We start from the raw sequence: 21,736 nt of genomic DNA on the forward strand, positions 1-21,736 counted from the left end.
TTTTTTTCTGTTCAGGACAGAAATGCAGCTGAGCACAGCTCTGTTACACAAACCAACCACCATTTCACATTGTTTTCCTATTCACTCAAACTTCTTCTTTGTAAAAGGAGGTTTTTAAGAAATAAACTCATCTATTTTCAGCAGATCCTTTATGAAAATGTCATTTTTAATAAATAAGAAAAAAGTTAAATATGGTAACAGACACAGGTCTATTCAAGAGTATTCTGCACTAGGCAACAAGATGCTGAAACTTGCTGTGTTGTGTTGCCCTCTTCCGGTTGACAGCACTTAAATCTTTTAATTCTTCTACTCAACGAGCCATTGCATCTCAACTTCTTTCATAAAAAAATCAGATATGCAGATTCAAGTAGCAGTTAACTTTACCTCTAGCCTTTATTTTTATGCTTAAGGTATTTTTGATCTAAAATTCTATAGAAATAAACTTTACTTTTAACCTCTACATCTTTCTAATACTAATTTTGAGGATTATCAAAACATCAGCTAGTGTTTGAAAAGATGACTAAAAAACCAACTTCAGTACTGGTAAGCAAGCCTCATGGCAAGAGGCTTAAAGAGCTTAATTGATTCAGCTTGCTGAAGAAAACTGAAGCTGCTGAAATTACTCTTATGTAAGTGAACTTGGAAGGTTAGAAAGTCAGAATTTAAAGTGGTATAAGGCAAAACAAAATCTAGAAATTGGAGTAAGTCAGACAAATTCAGCCCTAAAATGCAATGGAGGCTTTTCACCCCAAAAACAACAAAAAGATTTTAATAACCCACTAGCATAAAGGGTGGATTCATTGTTACTTGAAAACTTTACAAGTGGACCCAGTATCTTTCCAAACAATCTGTTTTGGTCAACTGTCATAATATGGATCAAATTGTGATGCTGATTGGCATACTCTGCATACATGGGTTTTGCAATTAATTATCTGAGCTCTGCCAATTAATGTGGCAATACGACTAAACCAGTCTTCCATTGCTTCAGGAAGGGCCATGCTCAGGCTTCTGATTCATTTATTGAGCCAGATATTAATACTGCCTTAGAATATTTCATTTCCTCCTCCTGGCCTGCTATTTTTAGAGTGCAGGTCATGGTGGACATTTAAATCTATTTAGACATCTTGGTACTGCAACCTTGACAGAAAGAACAAAGTGTTAGATTTAATCCAGGTATTATTAAGTATGGGGAATTTTACTCATATAGCTAAGCAGATAAACATCCTAACAATTTGTAACTGCACAATTTAATCACAGGATCTTAAGGGACTTATGATAGGTAAAACCTGTTCAAAGCTAGGGCCTATTATGTAATTAGACAATAAAACTAATAACCTAATCAAAACCCTTAGAAAATAGAGGCAAAGGAAATGCTCATTCCAGTACCACGTTCTAGTGGCATCTCCTAGTACCCAAGTAAAGAAACAAGCAAACAAGTAATTCCAGACCATCCCTTTTGGGGCTGGCAAGCAAACAACAGCCAGCCTGCCTTAAGCCAAGTGCAACTTTAGAAAAGCACATAAAAACATGTAAAGAAAAGTTTTAATATGTTTTCTTTCACCTACTTTTGTTATTTTATCCTCAAGAATGAAATGCTACTTACAACTGGAAATACAATATACTCATAGGGCAGATTTCAGAGGAAAGGAGGAAGATTGACAAGAACAAGCAAGAGCAAGTGGGTAAGCATGACACAGGGCAAGAGCAAGATACCAAAACCAATGGATGAGTGCAAACTAAGTGTACAACAAATCAGACTCAGAGTGGTTCATCAGGGTAATCTCTATCAGCATGTAGAGACTCCTCTCCAGTGTCTGACTAATAGGCCCTGTCACAGTGCCTGGAGCCAAAGACTGATGAAAACTTCCTGCCATCTACCAGCTGTATATTTTGCTCAATTAGAAAGTGCAAAACCAGCTGGTCTTATGAACATGGGGAAAAAGTCCTCAAGCCAAACTACCTCCAGTACTGTACAAGAAAAGCAATGCTTTTTAATGTGTAACATAGGCAAAACAATTATTATTATTTTCTCTCTTGCTATTAAAGAACAAGTGAAAAAAAGCACTCTATTCAATGGTACTATTAGATAAAAAAGCAAGAAAGTTTTCATGCACCTGTCAACTGAAGACATAGCAGCTTATACTTCTCAAGTAGTGACATAGAGAACCTTTTTTTTTTTCTGGACACATGTAAGCAAAAGTGTCAAAAACAAAAAAAATTACTATTTTTAAACCATCTCTGGTAGAAAAAAGCTTCCACCTCTGTCAAAGGTTCATGTGTGCAAGCTCCATAATGACACAGCTCAGACTATGACAGCTGGTAATAAAATCTCCAAGATCTCTCAGCCAACTTTTAAAATTGCAAATGAGTTGATCCTTAGCAATACTTAGTCTTTTACTTCATCTTCTACAGTAGATGCCTGGATTCTGGTCCAATCTTGACTGCTACACTTAAAAGGAGAGGTGCTGGACAAGGGCGTTCACAATTACCTGTGGTTAGTTTAGCTCTGACTTACCCAAGTATAACATTTGTATTTTTGCCATCTTTTTGTCCCACACATACCATCAGATTTGGATACCACACAAGGTATGATTCATATTATTCTTTAGAAATGTATTTCAATAGAAAAGCTTTACAACTGAAAGAGTATTTTGAATTTTGAAAATATCAAGCCTTCAGTGAAAAGCACATCTGGTCACTTTATTGCATACACTTATTCCTGCAGCAACTTCTTCAGATACATTTAGTAATTGCTGAAGCTGATTTTTCTTAGTCAATATCATAATCTAGTACCTTTCTCTGAAGGAAAACAAATTCATCCACCTCATACTGTGCAAACATAAACTAAGCAGTTCCCTTCACAGAATTTCCTTCTAATAATTTGGGGGTAATGGAAGGTATAGAGACTAAGAGGAGGAACTCTTCTCCACTGAAGACAATGCCTAATATTTCCTGCCATCCACCTGCATATCCTTAAGTATCTACAAAAACACATGGGGAATAAACATCCACTGTAACACAAACCCAGGCTAAATTGGCTTTCAGGTACTTATGTAAGGACATGCAAGCAACTAACTAGAACGCATAGCTGACTTCTACCAGCACTAATAGAAATTTAATCCAGTCACGGTGCGGGGTAAATACATCTTAAGAACACTTTTGAGGTGGTTACTTCAGTATATGCAAGTCTCACCAAGTACTGTAGGATTATGTTAAAATTACAGGAATCAATTCCTTGCATGGAATTAAATTATAATCTCACCCTTCCTAACGCTTTCTGAAAATTCCTTTAAACACACAGACTTTTATGATGAGCAGTAATCAGTACACAGACCAAACCAAGCAAAAAAAGCAAGACACACCTGCATCCACTTTTTTAAAAAAGAGGAACATTTAGAAATATTAAGAGAAGCATTACTGAAAATAATACAAACCAACCTTCTCAAAGGCTGTCTCAGCATCATCTTTCTTTATGCCTGGTCTTTCATTCTTAGTTAGACATTTTTGGCTTAAACTATAGCAAGTAAGGGTTCCCAGTTGAAAAGATAATGAGCATGAAAATAAATACTACTGGCTGAAGGGATATATATTACAGAATTGCCTTTTTTTACTGAATTGCTTTTTTTCTCTCTCTTTTCTATTTAAAAAAAAAAAAAGAAAGCCTTACTAGCTTGAAATCATGTGATATACAAAATTTCCCTCACGGCTTAAAGGTCTGTACCTTATTCAAGAGAGCAAAACCTCCATTTTTACAAACCCATTTACCTGATTTTTTTGAAAAGACTTCAAAAAACCCCTAACAAAGCAAAAACAAACAAAATCACCTCCAAGCCTATCAGCAAACAAAAAAAACAACTTAGTTACCAAACAAACAAAATGCTGTGAGTGAACTACTTTTCCTGATACATATTTTTTGATGCTTATAAAAACCTTGCCATCTGCTATGATCTCTAACAAAATAACTGACTTCCGTTCTCAATCTAAGGTTTCACTATGACAGTAAATGTCTTAAATCTAACACTAAAAGTTACTTCAGTCTCACTGGAAGATTGTATAGCTTTGCATGGTCATTAAAGCCTGTTCCAAAAGTCGTATCAGACTACTCAGTACTACGAATAAAGGATTTTTGATAGCTACAGGTGCAAAACTTAAACATAAATAGATGAAAATGTTTTGAAGACAGAACAGAGCAGAACTGTTTCATTTGCAGAGAGGCTTCATTAACTCTATATAAACTTTTAATCATACATAATTCCAAACTTCATTTTGACCTCAACGCTATAAAAAACTAAGGGGATATAAAAAAATTGTGAAGGATTCCAAGGAATAAGTCTCCAAGTAAACCACTGAGAAAAATAGGTGCACTGGCAAATTAATACAAAAAATATTCAAATCCAGTTTTGGATTGTATAATATACAACTACAAGACAAATATAAGAACTACATGCAAGGCCTATGCCATTACTTTCACCTTATAAGGCTAACAAGAAAAGAAGCCTATACAGTGGTTGAGGGAAAAGTGCCACTCCTGAAATATCTTAGACCTTTCAGAGGGCATTCTGCACCCAAAGCAGTCTTCATAGTTAGCAGTTATTTCTAACGATAGAATTAGCTTTTTAAAAACAAAGCCCCAAACATAATCTATATCAGCCTTAGTACATTCTTAAGTATTACACAGTTACAAATGGTAATTATCTATATTATTAGAAATACAGTCCACATATAAAACTAATTTGCTAATTTATGCAACTCAAAGATCCAGCAATGATGAGCATGTAAAGTTATAGCATAATGTTAGAAAAGGGAACATATAATTCTGAAAAGAGATTATGATATATGACACGTCAGTGGGAAGCTTTGGTAATAGTGGTTTTATTTCATTTTCTCCTACCTGATAAATTCTAAATGGGATGTATCGAAATCCACTATCTTCTGGAGGATACTCCATGAGTTTTCGATTTATTGCCCAAAACTGCTCAAATTTATCTGTGAAGGTAAAATTAGATTTTGTTAATAACACATATTCTTTTCGAGCTCAGACTAGTAAATGAGACAGGATTTCAAAAACATAAAGAGCATGCAGAATTTCCTTACGTAAATTTGACATATGAATTGATTTTCATAGTATCATAGAATAGTTAGGGTTGGAAAGGACCTTACGATCATCTAGTTCCAACCCCCTGCCATGGGCAGGGACACCTCACACTAAACCATGTCACCCAAGGCTCTGTCGAGCCTGGCCTTGAACACTGCCAGGGATGGTGCATTCACAGCTTCCCTGGGCAACCCATTCCAGTGCCAAATGTGTATTTGGATACATTTTTAAAACTTCTTACTCCTGAGATTTGAAAGAACATGAAAGGACAAGACATGAAAAAAACATATACTATTAAAAGAATCATAGAATAGTTAGGGTTGAAAAGGACCATACGATCATCTAGTTCCAAACGCCCTTCCATGGGCAGGGACACCTTACATTAAATCATAGCACCCAAGGCCTCGTCCAACCTGGTCTTGAACACTGCCAGGGATGGAGCATTCACAACCTCCCTGGGCAACCCATTCCAGTGCCTCACCACCCTAACAGGAAAGAATTTCCTCCTTATATCCAATCTAAACTTCCCCTGTTTAAGTTTTAACCTGTTACCCCTTGTCCTATCACTACAGTCCCTAATGAAGAGTCCCTCTTCAGCATCCCTATAGGCCCCCTTCAGATACTGGAAGGCTGCTATGAGTCTCCACGCAGCCTTCTCTTCTCCAGGCTGAACAGCCCCAACTTCCTCAGCCTGTCTTCATACGGGAGGTGCTCCAGTCTCCTGATCATCCTCTTGGCCCTTCTCTGGACTTGTTCCAACAGTTCCATGTCCTTTTTATGTTGAGGACACCAGAACTGCACACAACACTCCACGGGAGGTCTCACAAGAGCAGAGTAGAGGGGCAGGATCAGCTCCTTCCACCTGCTGGTCACGCTGCTCTTCATGCAGACCAGGATACGGTTGGCTTTCTGGGCTGCAAGTGCACACTGAAGCTGGCTCATGTTAAGTTTCTCATAGACCAACACCCCCAAGTCCTTCTCTGCAGGGCTGCTCCGAATCCCTTCTTTGCCCAACCTGTAGCTGTGCCTGGGATTGCTCCGACCCAGGTGTAGGACCTTGCACTTGGCATGATTAAACTTCATGAGGTTGGCATCAGCCCACCTCACAAGTGTGTCAAGGTCCCTCTGGATGGCATTCCTTCCTCCAGCGTATCAACCGAACCACACAGCTTGGTGTCATCGGCAAACTTGCTGAGGGCGCACTCAATCCCACTGTCCATGTCAGCGACAAAGATGTTGAACAAGACCGGTCCCACACCGATCCCTGAGGGACACCACTCGTTACTGGTCTCCAGCCGGACATTGAGCCATTGACCACAACTCTTTGTGTGCGGCCATCCAGCCAGTTCTTTATCCACCGAGTGGTCCATCCATCAAATTGATGTCTCTCCAATTTAGAGACAAGGATGTTGTGTGGGACAGTGTCAAACGCTTTGCACAAGTCCAGGTAGATGACATCAACTGCTCTACCCCTGTCCATCAGTTCTGTAGCCCCATCATAGAAGGCCCCCAGATTGGTCAGGCAGGATTTCCCCTTAGTGAAGCCACGCTGGCTGTCACCAAGCACCTCATTGTTTTTCATGTGCCTTAGCATGCCTTCCAGGAGAATCTGTTCCAAGATTTTGCCAGGCACAGAGGTAAGACTGACTGGTCTGTAGTTCCTTGGATCATCCATTTTCCCCTTCTTGAAATTGGGGTTTATAATTCCCTTTTTCCAGTTATCGGGAACTTCACCTGACTGCCATGTTTTCTCAAATATGATGGACAGTGGCTTAGCAACTTCATTCACCAGCACCCTCAGGACTCGCAGATAGATTTCATCAGGACCCATGGACTTGTGCATGTTCAGGTTCTTAAGATGGTCTCGAACCAGATCCTCTCCTACAGTGGGCCTAGGGTCTTCATTCTCACAGTCCCTGCGTCTGCCTTCTAAGACTTGGGTGGTGTGGTCAGAGCATCTGCAGTGAAGACTGAGGCAAAGAAGTCATTAAAAACCTCAGCCTTCTCCAAATCCAGGGTAGCCAGTTCTCCTGATATTTGTTCCCTACATTTCTCTTCCCTATTTATTCTTGTCCTGGGTTTAGCAGTAGCAGTCATTTTTTCTCCTTCTTAGTAGCTGGTGCCACGCTGTGATTTTGACTTTTGGCCTGGGAACAGAGCTGATAACACTGATGTTTACTCTGACCAAGGACTTTCTGGGTCTCATGCTCTGCCAGGGAGGAGGGGAAGCTGGGAGGAAGCAGAGACAGGACACCTGATCCAAACTAGCCAAAGGGGTATTCCATACCACAGCACGTCATGCCCAGTATATAAACTGGGGTCAGTTACCCAGAAGAGCTAGATCTCTGTTCAGGTCAGGCTGGGTATCGGTCGGCAGGTGGCGAGCGGTTGTATTCTCTTCCCTTGTTATTTCCCTTATCATTATTATTATTATTGGTGGTAGCAGCAGTGGTTTGTGTTATACCTTAGTTACTGGACTGTTCTTATCTCAACCTGTGGGAGTTCCATTCTTTTGATTCTCCTCTCCTTCCCTCCAGGAGCAGGGGAGGGGGGGAAGGGAAGAAAGAGGCGGAGGGGGAGTAGATCGTGTGCCTGACTTGCCAACAAGAGTTTAAACCAGAATAATTCTGAAGCCAAAGGTAAGTCATAGGCAGTCTCCTATAAAAACTGTAATGTAGCAACTTACCAAACTGAAAGAGAAAGCAACCTGAATTCATATTGTATCTCCCACTGTCAGGGAAATATTGTGCCACAAGTTACAGATTTTGTTACCTCAATACTGTCTATTCCCCCACCCCACTTCCCACTGCCACTGGTCCACACTCTCAAAGTTTGCTAAGAATACCCTATTGTTCTTAACTATATATGAATAATAGGTGTAAAGTAGAGAAACTAAGATAGTAGAAAAACTTCTTGAGGTGTTTACATTTGGATATGTAAACCTTAAAATAATCTTCAACAATGTACAATATAATCAGAAAATATACTGCCGGTTTCATGACACAACCTGAAAATAAAAGGTTATGTTTGAAACATATTTTTGTTAATATTATCCAAGTAACTAGGTTTAGTAAAGTAGCCCAAGGCAGCACACCATTTCATCCTGTTCAGACATTACAAGAACCGAATAGCTTATTGTGTTTAAAATAATATAAGGAGAGCAGTTTTTTTCAATTTTCCCTCCTCAGCACAATATTTGGACAAGTCTCAAGAAACCTGGTGGTGTAACAATTACAGAATTCAGCCCCCCTGAGCTAAGGTGAAATTCAGGAAATCTATTCGCAGAACAAAGGATCCTCGCGCTTCCAAAACTGCTAATAATAATTAAAACAATTGCAGAAAATTGAAATAGTCTGGGATTTGCTTCACTCCCATGTACAGTACAGATGCCTGTCAGTGCACTAAAAGACATAGTTAATATATATGGCAGGTTTTACATTGCATTGCTTTTCCTGACTGAATATGACAAGGCAGGAATTTCCAAGAAATGGTAGACAAACTCCTGCCAGGTATTCTGTAGGAGCATTTCCTGATACTTATCTCAAAGTACTTCCACACCCTTGTTTCCTGAGAGGCAAGTGCCTCTTGACAAGCACTTACATGAACGGCAGTCATCATCATGAGATGAGGAGCTGTTTGGACACAGGGCACCACCCCATAGCTCACCAGCTGGGGAGCTTAGCAGGTGGCTGTGACAGCGATGACCCTGGCTCTGCGCCCAAGCAAGCCTGCATTTGGGAACCTCAGCCTACACTCAGAGGTTTATTCTTACAAAGGCTGACACAAAGAATGACTGACTGCATCCTCCTCACAAACTCCATCAGTGGGGAGGTGAAGACCTAGCACACTTCCCTTGTCCTTGGAGACAGCATTGAGAATGACTTACAACTTTCACTACAGACTGTGTGGACAGTAGGCACTGATTGATTTATACTTCAGTTACCACTTCTGACTATATACTCAGTTGATAAAATAACTAATTATGCGATACACAAACCAAAATGAACAAAGCCTACTTCAGCTAGTTAGCTTCAGCGGACTCTTAAATAAGGAATGTACGTATTTGGAGACATCCTACTTAAACATAAATGAAACAAACATAACTTCATCTACTTGTTTACTATTGCAGTAACTAGTTGAGTGAACAGCTTACTGTCCTCAAATTTCAACAGAAATGAGCAAATACATCTTATGGATAAGATGAACATGGAATTCTGAACAAATAACAGACAGTAGGAGCTTAAATAGATTTTTCCCTTGTGACATATATGGCAAACAAGTGAATCTTTGAAGGATAAAAACATTAGACATTAGTAATGTTTAATGTAATCTAGAGTTGATTCACTTCTTCATTCCAACTTCCTCACCTCCCAGAAATTATGCAGGTAACCTTATTCAAAGCAGGTAAATTTACAAATTTATTATTCTCTGAACACAGAGATATTGCTCAAGAGAATCTATTGTTTTATCAAGATGTTTAAATTTCTAATATTTTCTAAAAGTAACAGCAATAACTCTGCAACAGTTAACAATGAGACTTGTTGCATTTCATGATCAAGTATGTTTTGTCAATCTGCCTTATATCCTCAGAATGAAAAACTTTCTAATAAATTAGCTAGAAATAATGGAGTCAGACGTCTCAAGACACATCTCCACTGTGTGTACTGCACTGTCTGAAGACATCTACGCTAATTCATCCTCATAACCTTTTGCTGCTGTCCTCCAAACATCTTTGCATGGATGTGGTATTTTTAGTATGGGAAACTGAGCTGAGTGTAAGAAAATTAACACAAGTTTTCAAAGCAAGCAGCAGGAAAAGGTTATCCAGTTTGCATACTGATATATATGACTGGCAAAAGCTTTTATTAGCATTAGGGGCATTGACTGAATGCCAGAAGCCTAAAGCTCCAAAAATCTAAAATTAACTTTTGCAGAAAACTTAAGACTCAAAGCTTAAAACAAACAAAAAAACCCAACACAACCAAACATACCCCACCCCACCCCGCTCCGAGCACCACCACCACCAAACACCTTGAAAATGTAAGTGAAAGGATTTCTCATTCTCCCATTTCTGTGTGTAAGTACCTCCTTTATATGCAAAACAGACTTAAGGAAGCTTTAGTGCTATGATGAGCTATAAGAACCAATTAGTGCTTTGGCTAGCCAGTTCTTAAAGACAGAAGACACCAGAAGTTTGACAATCAAAACAAAACTGAGTTTTCACCAATCGAGTAAACAAGAACATTTCCCTACCTATTAGCAAAAGCACTTTGCACACTCATCTCCCTCCCCTGTAAAAAGCTTATGCAGTCTACCTCGTATCTAAACTCCTGTAATAGCCAAATCTGATTACTTTTGTTTTCCACAACCCATCTGTTTTCAAGAAAGTGCTTGACCAATGTGCTAAAGAGTTTCTGTATTAGCAATAAACAGGATATGCAAAAGGAACATGCTCATATCTGAACAACAGTATTTAAAGTAATAGCAATAAGATCCAAACAGAAGTGAGATTAGTGACAGTATAAAAGTTTCATATGACTACTAATCATATTTCTTAAACAAGAGAGGGTGGTTGCTATATAACTTTGCCTAAAGGGAAATATAAAACTTTTTCACTGCATTTTATGTCAAAGAGCAGAAAATTGATAATCAAATAATACAGGTGAGATCCAGTTGAAAAATCCATCACTTAAAAATGTAAGTCACTTATAAGTATTTATTAGAAATGCGGTCACTAAATGATACCAGACATATTATCCTTCAATACTACAGAGATGCACACATGCATGATTTTTTATTGGTACTATTTATGGCGTCTTCTTAAAGCCATTTATTTGTATAAATTTGAAATGTATCTCTAGCTCTATTCAAGCAATACCAATGTGCAGCTTGCATAAAAATGTGTCCAATCCTCAAGTTCAAAAGACACAAATCTTTTGTGTATTCTCAGTGGTTCACCACTGTCTAGTAACCATATGAACTATAGAAATAATTCACAGCTAGAAGCACTTGCACAGAACCAACCATAACATTAACTACAAAACTGTAGTGGGTCTCATGCAGAGCACACAGCGCTCATGTAGAGCACGAGAGACCAAGAAATCCTTGATTAGGGTAAGCACTACTTAGCAATGAGTAAAACATTGGTGTGTTATCAGCATTGCTCTCAGATTACCAGCTCCTACAAAGAAAATGAACTCTATCCCAGCTGAAACCATCAGAGACCAGACTCTACAACTGATGTATCAGAATCATAGAAAAACTTTAAATTGGAAGTGTCTTTGGAGGTCAAACTTTGGAATAAAAGCTCCTGCCCCCACCTCCCCTCCCCCACAAAAAAAAAAAGAAAAAAAAAAAGAAGCTGAAGAGCTGTCTACACAAAGTCAAATGAGTTTGCTCAAGGCCTTGCCCAGTCATGTTTTGACTGTCACCACAGGTTTCCACTCAACCACTCTCACTTCCTCTGCCCAAATATCCCAGACTTCCTCCCGCAGAAACTTGGAACCATTTTGTTTTGTAATTCTACAAATCTACTGCCAATGGAGGCATGCCTGAGAGCAATCTGACTCTATCTAGTCTACCAGCCTTCCTTCTAGGTAGTGGAAAGCAGCTATTAGGTCCATCCTCAGCTTTCTCACCTTCAGCCTAAACAAGACAATTCTCCCCACTCTCTTTTAATATAGCATATGCTCCAGCCCCTAATCATCCTAGCAGCACTCTGCTGGACTCTTTTATATTTGCCAACGATTCTTTTGTCCTGGAGTCCCAAAGAAGCCAACAGCATTCCCGGCAAAGCTTTACAAGTGCTGAGCCGAGGGGAAGAATTACTCACCATCTGGCTATATTCTAGGGGACACAAGGGCAAAAACAGCTCCCTGGTTAATCTTCAATTTTGCAACACACACAACAGACTTTTAATTCAGCTTGCTGCTCACCATGAGACACTTACAGAAAGCTGCTTCTCAGTCAGTCCCTAGCCTGGCTGGATGTATGGGGTCCTTCCTGTCCCTGGTGCAAGACTCTGCACTTGTTTCTGTCAGCTCCTGCTTGCCTATTGCTCCAGCTTGTCACGGTTCCTCTGAAGGGCAGATCTGCCATCAACTGGTCTCAACAACTTTTTCATTTAGTCATAAACTCACTAAGGGTTTAATCTGTCACATATATATGATCAAATAAACTGTACTTTACAGACAGCTACAAGTCAAGGATACAAAGTATTATTTTCTTAACATTAAAGGAAGCATATTTTCTACTGACTCATGCTCTAATAAGCATTGTGTTTGCAGCCAGAAAGGAGTCTTCTCAAAATTTAGTATTAATTCTACTTCCACTTTGTTTCCAGGAAGACTAAGACTCTACACGCATGAAGAGGTCTGCTGACTGCTGAGCAATATTAACCAATTTTGTAAGAAGTTAGGTTTTTTGTAACATGCCTCAAACATGAAGCACTGTTGATGATAAAAGATAAACATTATAAACACTTCAAAACTAACTGTACCATGCTATTCAGAAACAGTCTTTACAGGTAGTTACTCTATTTCTCAGCTATTTAAAGACTTGTCTCTAAATTACTTTAAGCCATCTAATCTCATAGTTCTTATTTGTGTACAATAAAACCACAGATAATCACAATTATCATGATCTTCAGGAGGACTCCAATACATATTTGACTATTACAGTTCAGTGCCAGCCCTTCTGAGAACAGACTTTGAAATACTGACATGGCGCCATTAAAATGTACTATTTTTTTTTTTTTCCTGTTTTACACATTGCCACCATGCCCAGTTAAAATGCTATTGCAGTTAAATGCTGAGGTTACTTGGGTATTTTGACAGATTGTGGTATATAATACAAATCCACAACTGAAGATGGCACATAAGTTTCCTAGTCTTTTTCAGACTATTTTCAGGAACAAGTTAACTATCGCATATGGAGAGATAAGACTTTAGAACTGTTTTGACTTAATGTAAGCGACAGACGCTACCTATAGAAATATGTGGAAATATTCTTCCCATCACAGTTAGCAAAGTAACAACATCCAACATGAATGTATATATGTGAAGTAGTCATAATTTTCCCATGCAATTACACAACAGTCATTGCCTGAAATATCTCCACCATATGAAGTGCCCATTAATTTTACATACCCCCCAAATTTGCATTCAGTTGGCATGTTACTATGTAACACCACAGAAAAGCAGTGGTGATTGTAAAATTTAAATGTCAAAACCAAATAGGTTTTACTTGGCCTGCCCATTCCAAATAAGACATGGAATCTTTGCAAAGATCATGCTAACTAGCTCAAGTACTAATAACAGTCAAGTACAGTGGTATGGGCCTCAAGGTTGGCAACGTAGGTTTGCCACTCCCTTTTTAGTACTATTATAATTTAAAAAAATTCAATCAATTCAACTCAACTTGCCTATATGCACTGTAACAAATTGCCAACAGAAGTGTTTACTATCAGAGAACTAAGAAAAACTTCCTTATGTATAGTTAGCTGTAAATTCTAGTTTGAAAAAATATACTAATTCATAAGCCACACTATAAATTGAGCTACAGATGCAGTCCAAGAAAAAAAAAGTGGGAATCCCTCCCCCCAGCACTGTACAATTAGGTTTGAGGGTGTTGTATTTAACACGTTTACTTTTATGCTGTAATTTATCCATTAGCTATTATAGCAAAATAGCATTCTGAAGATAGAGAAATAAAAGCACATTGCTTGAGTGTTGCAGGTTAACAGGACATTTTGAGAACCGTATGACAAAGCAGTATTTCACTCTTCAGATTATCTATCAGATCCTAAAAGGTCTTTTCCTCCTGTTTTAACATACACAAGGGAGCCATACCCTAGAAACATTCTTCTCACTTACTAAATGTATTCACAAAACAGAAGTTTCACTTTAAGTACACTGTTTCCTTGACATCATCTCCCTTTGTTTTTCTAGGTCATCAAATTATCCGGAAAAGGTTCAGGGGAAGAAAATAATAAAGACGGAAGACTTTCTTTCCTTTAATCAAATATGAAAATGCATATATCCCACCAAATATAAGCTTTCTGTGTAGCCTAAAAGCAGATGATGTCAGTAGGTATTGTCACTTAAGCTAAAAAGAAAGCTCTGATAACTATTAAACAAAAATGTATAATCCATTTTTTAAATACATAACCCACAGGTTGTGTAGGAATAGAGCAGGAGGGCTTATTACAGACTTTCCTGAGTAAGTCAAAGGGAAAAGGACACCTGACAATGTCATCTGTCCTCCCATTCTCTGCTCACAGACTAGATAGCCTGGATGTTTTAATACCTTCTTTGCCTCTGATTATGCTCAGTTCATATACCTGAAAATAGAGCAGCATATCTCTGTATAATTCACTAACCTACTTTGCTTTCCTTGTACTATGCTTTTTCTAATACAGCTTTTCTTCAGAGTTAAGGCACCTTTACATTAATGCATCTGTCAAGCTCAGGCATTTAACTAGCAGAAAATAATGTAAAAGCATTTCAAACTGCGAAGCAAAAAACCCTCAACTACTAAAGTTAATTTAAAAAATTAAGCCTGTTTTTAGAGAGAGTTTACTGTAAAATTTAGTTAGACCTTACACATCTTACAGGAAATGACATTTTAAGGGGAGGAAGGAAAGCAGAAGGCAGTACAAAACAAACAAACAAAACAACAAAAAAAACAGGCTCTGCATCACTTACACCCAAGTAAAACAGACTTACAGAAACACAGTCCAAGATTCTCTCAATCTGATTCCAAGTGTACCAAATATCTGAAAAAAGCTGTATGAGATGACAACAGTGAAGGTAGAGAACAAGCTGATTTGTGGTTGGGGTTGAAGATGAAAGGCACACCTGCTTCAGCAGGAAGTCTGGAAGGTGGCTGCATTTCTGAAGAAATGGTAACATTCCAGGAGGAAGAGTCTCAAAATAAATACAAAACGCAAAGGCCTTCAAACTTCAAACTCTCCACAGTATATGAACAGGTTATATGGTTGGCAGGTTACTTGTGCCAAAGACAGACACCTCCAAGCTTGCTCCGAGTTTCACGGTTTTCATTAAACACATGGATGCCTCACACAAGATGGTGAAAACAACAGAAAGCATCTGCATCTAGCTCTGTCCCTAGACAGCCTCTTCTCATGGTAAAGACTTAGTATAAAGTAGCATTCTGAATGCTGGGTTCCCTTTTGCTTTTCTCCCTTTTCTGCCTTTGTGCAGTTCATGTCCTCCTTTGAGACCCACTACTTCTCCCCAGCCTTGCAATGCCCTTGTTGAGAGCAGAGCAGAGAAAGCCAATGGGGAAATTCAGACTGCCATCAATTCCTCACCTCTGCACTGCGATCAGGGCAGCAGTGTGAGTAGGACCAGGCCAGTAATGAAGAGTAATAATGCAAAAGTCAGTTTCAGGGGGGTGACAGTTTAGAATCCTGGATACTGCACCATACAGGGCTGAGTATTTGTATAGCCAGTTGTGCAGGAAGGGTAACAAGCCAGTAAACACTGCAGAACTCACACTGAAGTCCAGGTCACAATCCATTACCAGAAAAAAAAAAACCCACCCAAAACAACCCACAACCAATCAAATCCAAACAAAAATGACCATCACCACTACCAAAACAACAGAATCCCTGGAAGGCCTGCTCTGATGCATCTCATACTTATCAAACTTGTGTGGGCCATGTGTACACAGCACAAAAGAGGTCCTGACTATTTCTTTCTGGCACTTCAAACACTTCTGAACAGGAATGTGATAACCTAGAAATAACACAACTTCTGCCGCTCAAAACCCCAAGGCTGGTTTAAATATAATTTAGAAATAAATACAAGGCAACACAAGCCTGATTCTGTCAGAAAGACAAGAAAGATCACATGCATTAGAAGATAAAATATTGCATATTCTGAATATTTGCAGGAGTTTTCTCCTTTAAGAACAGTTCAACATGTCCACTTCACTTCTGGTAAGCCCTACAGCATGAATGAGCATTACATCCTTTTCCCATATTTCTAGTAAAATAATAACTTTATTGTATTTTATAATACATAAAGAAGCCTTAAAATTGGCTTTGAGTTTTTACTAGTTATTTCCCCCACTCATGTATCAGAAATACCAACTCTAGTTTTCACCTATCATAAAGGATGCCTATGAAAATTTCAGGATTTGGTTGCTTATGTCTCTCCACAACTGATGAAAAGCAGCTGTGCTGGATCTAGACCCTTCCTTTATCAGAACCATCATATACTGAAGTTATAGATACTAATTCTTTGAACAATGCAAAAAAAAAAAAATTAAAAAATATAGCTCTCCCCCTAAAACCAGCTCAGATTGCAATCGTTTGATCCTGAGTCACCACTAGACTCACAACGTCTTAATGTTTCAAAGCTGAAAGCCTTTATTTTTCCACACAAAAGGCAAAAACAAAAAAAAAACACCCACTGATAATCCTCTATCCATGATAAAAATGGCCATAACACTATTAAAGCAAAACCAGTAGCGACCTTTTCCATCATTTCTGACCAAAGAATTTTAACAATTCTGACAAAGGAAGAGAGGTCAGTATCTATATAGCCTGCATTTATCACTTCCCTACCACAGTCAGCTATCCATGACACTGGTCAAAATCAGTACAACACAGATGCACCTGTCACAGAGAAGTGTTCTAGCTAAGAAATATCTGCTTTATGGACAAAGATTGGCTAACTGAAGTCTAAAGAACAAGCAAAACCACAGCACAAATAACAGACAGAAAAGTATGTTTACCTTCCTGATTTGGCAGCAGATTAACACAAAACCAGAAATGGTGGGAGGAGGAATGTAAAGGTTGTTATGAATACCTACCAGCTGTTACCAGCAGAAGATTTTGCTGCAAATTCACTGTTATAGCTCTTCCCCTACAAGCAACTGAAAAGTTTCTCAGGCTACCCCTTCAAGCACTTCCTTCTCAGCAGAAATATCTCTACTGAATTACACTTGTAATTGATAGTTACATATTTCCAAACAAGAAAAACTAGATTTTTTTTTTCCCAAAAACATTTAATACATATCCTGTAAGTATGGCTATCACTTGTTAAACAAATAACATATCCTATATTTAAGAACTGAAGAAAATGTTTTGAAGTTTCACAGAAAATTAAAAAAAAACAACAAAACCAAATCTGCAGATGCATCATTACTTACAAGGCAGTTATCACAAATGCTACTTTCTTTTCTTTTTTGTGGTAGTTCATTCTGTTTCACAAGGAGGTTTAAAATTATTACATCTCAAACGAAAGCCTACAAAAACATACTGAAAGATACAACATGCTTAAAAAGAGTCATCTTAGTTTCACAAGCTTTTCTTGTTTCTCTTTTATGAAAAGCTGAGAAATTAAAATTAGCATTTGAAAGTATTCAGAAGATTGTTTAAGCTTCTCATTTAGGTGTCAGATTCCACAGGTGTGATTTCTCATCAAGTATAGTGAAACCTTGAAATCAGTCTTGCTAGGCAACACTGTAAAGCAAAATAGTAAAATTTTGGTTTCTCTACAACTGAAAATATTTAGACAAATAATCAAGTAAAAGAGAGCCTATGATTAGCACAGAAAGAACACACTGCTTATCTGGTTCCCATACCTTAATATCTTAAGGGTATCAAGGTTGTATAACTTCTGGTTAAGAAAAGGACAGTAACTTGGTATCAAGGCTGTATAACTTCTGGTTAAGAAAAGGACAGTGCCTTATACCATTTCATTGTGAAGACAACACTTCTTCCACTATTATAACTCATCATACTTGTATTATAACTCATGTTAGAAGTATTTTAGTTTTAATTTTAAAAAGTATTCATAAAAAGCACACACAAAGTGCACTGCTGGGAACATATGAACACTGGGATGAAGTGAAAGGATTTCTTTTTGCAATAAAGCTAATAATTCTTGAAATAGAAAATAAAATTATGCTGGCACAGCATTTTGCTTCTCTCAAGCTAAACTGCTTGCAAGATGTACTTGTGTAACAGCAAAATACTTTTTTTTTTGCAGAATTATTAATATAGCAGTTTAAATTGACTTGTAACAATGTGAGCCTTGGGGAAATACCTATTTTTATACTGATCCTGTCCTTCCAGGGGACCATACTGCTAATTACCATACTGCTAATTCACTTTTGTAAATATATTATAAATCAGTTCGCTAACTAATAGCTATACAAACCAGAATCATTCAAGAAGTACTTTAAATTGAAACAAAGTACAGTTTCTCCTCAATTTCTAACTCTCCCCCAGTTAAATAAAAGGAGACCAGAGTTTCTAATAAGCACTCAATCTTCAAAATTATTACAGGAGTATCTTTCATAGGAAAGGCAATATCACTAACAACAACAACAACAAACCAGAAACTCCACACACTCACTGAATACACACATAAAACCCAAACTAACTTGGAACCTCACTGTCTAAACCAAACGCATGCCTTAGGTCTTCTTGCATTCAAAGCTCTTCCTGTTTCGTTTAATTTTTCTTATAAACATACGGGAAGATGTTAATAATAAGCATTTAGTATTTTGTACCTCAACCCCAAATAAACATCTTTATGCTTGCAGCTTCTGTAAAATACATTTACCAGTAATAATATAAATGACAGCTTCAGGAGATGAGGAAAAGAAATTGAAAGTAGCACTACCATCCATTCCAGATAGCAGTTTCTGAAATACTTACAAAGCTTTTCAACTTAGAGGCCTCTAAGAGCCATGATAAGAAAGAGGAGACACTAAAACCAAAAAAAAAGTTATATTTTGCACAGTTGCATTTTGCAGTACAGATTCTGCCATCTGTGCAAAGAAAGAACACTAATTATTTTACAACATCCTGTGCTGAATTATTTTTGCTGCTTTTTCAAGTCAATACTTATCTATGCAGAAATTTGTGAAAGCCATGGTAATATCAATTAAAAAAAAACCAAACAACCCTGTCCCCCAACCCCCCCAAAAAAAGAAAAACAAAACAAACCACCAAACAAAACTACCCCATGAAAACATGAAAAAAGCCTTGGCCTTTTGGCATATAGAAAAGTAAAATTCTTATTCTACTGGGCAACTTTTTTTAAGTTTACCTGTATTGTTTATCAGTGACTATCCTCAAGCATTAACTAGAGGAAACAACCTTTTTTACCTTGGAGTCCAAGATCATTAATAGTGAACAGTGTTTACACCCCAGGTGTCTCCCAAATAAAGACCATAACCTGCACAAAAATACACTATCAATACTATTTTGTTTTGTTGCTAGTTCTGATTTGTTAAAACAGAGTCATGACTCAAATCAGTTCTCTGAATAACTGAATCCACATTTGGATTATCACATAAATGGTGACTTAAAAGAAGTAATTAAAAAAAATTATCTTTTCCATGAACTTAGACTAAAATTCCATAGAACAATGACAATTTCTATCCTGCACCATGACTAAAAATTTAAGAAATTATTTATTAGCATGCAAGACCTAAATATAATTCATACTTGATTCACTGTATTTACCATTTTGTAATCCCATCCACAATTGCTTATGATCCTTTTTTTGCATCTCATTGATAACTTGGCTTTTGTGCTTTAATGCATCTGCTTCTTTTATAGAAGCCATAAAATGAGCTTCGATCACATCCTTAGAGTGGCAGTGTAGAAGATCCTTTTCTGGAAAATTCTACAAAGAGAAAAGATAGATCAAGATAAATAAATGCATCACATAACTTAGAAAAATCACAAATAAATGATAATTTTAATCAGGTTTATATTTATAAAAAATAAGCACATTGGAATGTGCTTATGGAAGAACGAAACAACCATTCTCTCACTCTGCGGACAAGAAAGGCGCTGCCCTGAAAAACGTTTCAGGGAAAATAAAAACTAACAGTTTTCTGTAAAAACAGGAATTACTCTAAATCACTCACCTTCAACTTGACAAATACATTTAAATACATCAGTGACTGTATTAGGCCCTTAGGTACAAAATTTTGGAAATTAAGAGTTTTAACATGTTTTCAAGCAGATATGTAATTCTCTGGCAATGAACAAGAGAAAAGGGCACCAAATTCTTACTGACTCTCAGTGGCAGGTTAGCACACATTTTTATGCAGGACTTTGAAAAAATGTTTCCTCCAAGTATCACCGTCCACATATATGAATATATATGAACTATAGCATATATGCCATTTACACTTCTCCTTAGATACCAGAAATCCTTTTCAGCTCCAACTTTACCTAATACATGTGCCTACTGCAACTTGATTTTATACTCCTTTTATCTGGTTAGAGCTGGCACCACTACATTCAGTATTGCAGATGCACAGTTACTTGTCAGGCAAAGTAGGGCATTTTTCAAAGAGTTTTACAATATAGTTACATGTCACAGTAAGAGCAGTATATTTCTGGGAAAAAAACAAAAAAACAAAAAAAAACAAACCCAAACAAACAAAACCCAACAAACACCCCCCCCAAAAAAACAACAAAAAAACCAAACAAACCAAAACCAAACCATATATTCCCTCCTCAACTTAAAATCAGGAAAAATTGTGAACACTACTTCAAACTACAGGAGCTCAAAATATCCAAGAACCACTAACAGCTAGCAATATGAAAGGGAGCTGGGTATAGCCTTACCTGCAGAAAATTCTAAGGACAACAATGATAGGTCCCTCCTCATTAGGTTATTGAAAAGAGATGGAAATTAAATAATGGAATTTCATGTAATAGTGATTCCTCCTTCTGACAGTGAACCCAGACTCTGTAAACTGTGGATCAAAAGGATGAGTATCTTCTAAAACGAGGAGTATAAAGGGAAGAGAAGACTGCTAGTATCTTTTCCACTTAAGTATATAAGGTCTGGTGTTGCACTCAAAAGGAAGTGCTACTGTTACTTAGTACTAATTTATGTGGAACTGACTAAAACCTAAGTAAAGTCTGGTAACCAATCCAGAAGAAAAGAACAGTCAGAAATAGCATACTTCAAGATCAAGAAAATTCCTTAAATAGAAGAATTCAAAGTGAGACACTGGTATCCCTCAACAAAACATCGAACAGTGGAATATACCTAATGCTGAGTAAGACAGGAACCTAGGAACTTACTTTTACAGTTAAAAGCTGAAGTTTTAGCTAAGTTTATGATAACGACAGTTTTGTTACATGTGTCTAAATATTTAACTGCAGGGTCTCTTTTTCGGACATTCCTGACTTTCACAGGTAGGCAACTCTCTGCTGACTTTCTTCCAATGAATTACAGGGAATGTCAGTCCCTGGAGACATGTTCCAGAGACTATATCCAGTGTGGTCTGCAGAACAGCAAGGAGATATTTAAAACTGGTCAAAGCTAGCTAAGCTAGTGGAAATAATTTAGCCACAATATTACAAAGCGGCATCATATGTAATTTTCCCAGCTTCTAAAAGATAACACTATGGAAGACTAGAAAACACTCCTACAACCTCAGTGCGGTCTACTCTTTTCTTTTAGAGGAAAACCACTGTCACATTTCTATGCAGCACTGTGAGCAGAAGCTAAAAAACATAAATATGAAAGTCACGATAATCATCATGGCTTGATTTCACGAACGAAGATTTGGGAAGGGCTTTACGCACGCTTACTACAAGCGTGCTGATCACTGAAAAGGCCAATGTGG

General features: G+C 37.7%; 1 protein-coding gene across 2 annotated transcripts in view; it reads right to left on the reverse strand.

The window, feature by feature from the left end:
- ATG5 (autophagy related 5) overlaps nt 1-21,736 on the reverse strand; it is a 78,999-nt gene that overhangs the window by 40,831 nt on the left and 16,432 nt on the right. For both annotated transcript variants that reach the window (XR_008971597.1, XM_057404695.1), the window contains exons 4-5: nt 19,605-19,767; nt 4,892-4,986 (exon numbers count right to left, since the gene is read on the reverse strand). Coding sequence is in view for 1 of the 2 variants with exons in the window: in XM_057404695.1 (XP_057260678.1) it covers nt 4,892-4,986; nt 19,605-19,767 (258 nt within the window). In the remaining variant the exon portion in view is untranslated. The remainder of the gene's footprint in view (nt 1-4,891; nt 4,987-19,604; nt 19,768-21,736) is intronic.

This window comes from Pezoporus wallicus, unplaced genomic scaffold, assembly GCF_028554395.1.
Source record: "Pezoporus wallicus isolate ANWC-B61680 ecotype Strahan unplaced genomic scaffold, APGP_CSIRO_Pwel_v1 contig_6923, whole genome shotgun sequence".
NCBI classification, from domain to species: Eukaryota; Metazoa; Chordata; class Aves; order Psittaciformes; family Psittacidae; genus Pezoporus; species Pezoporus wallicus.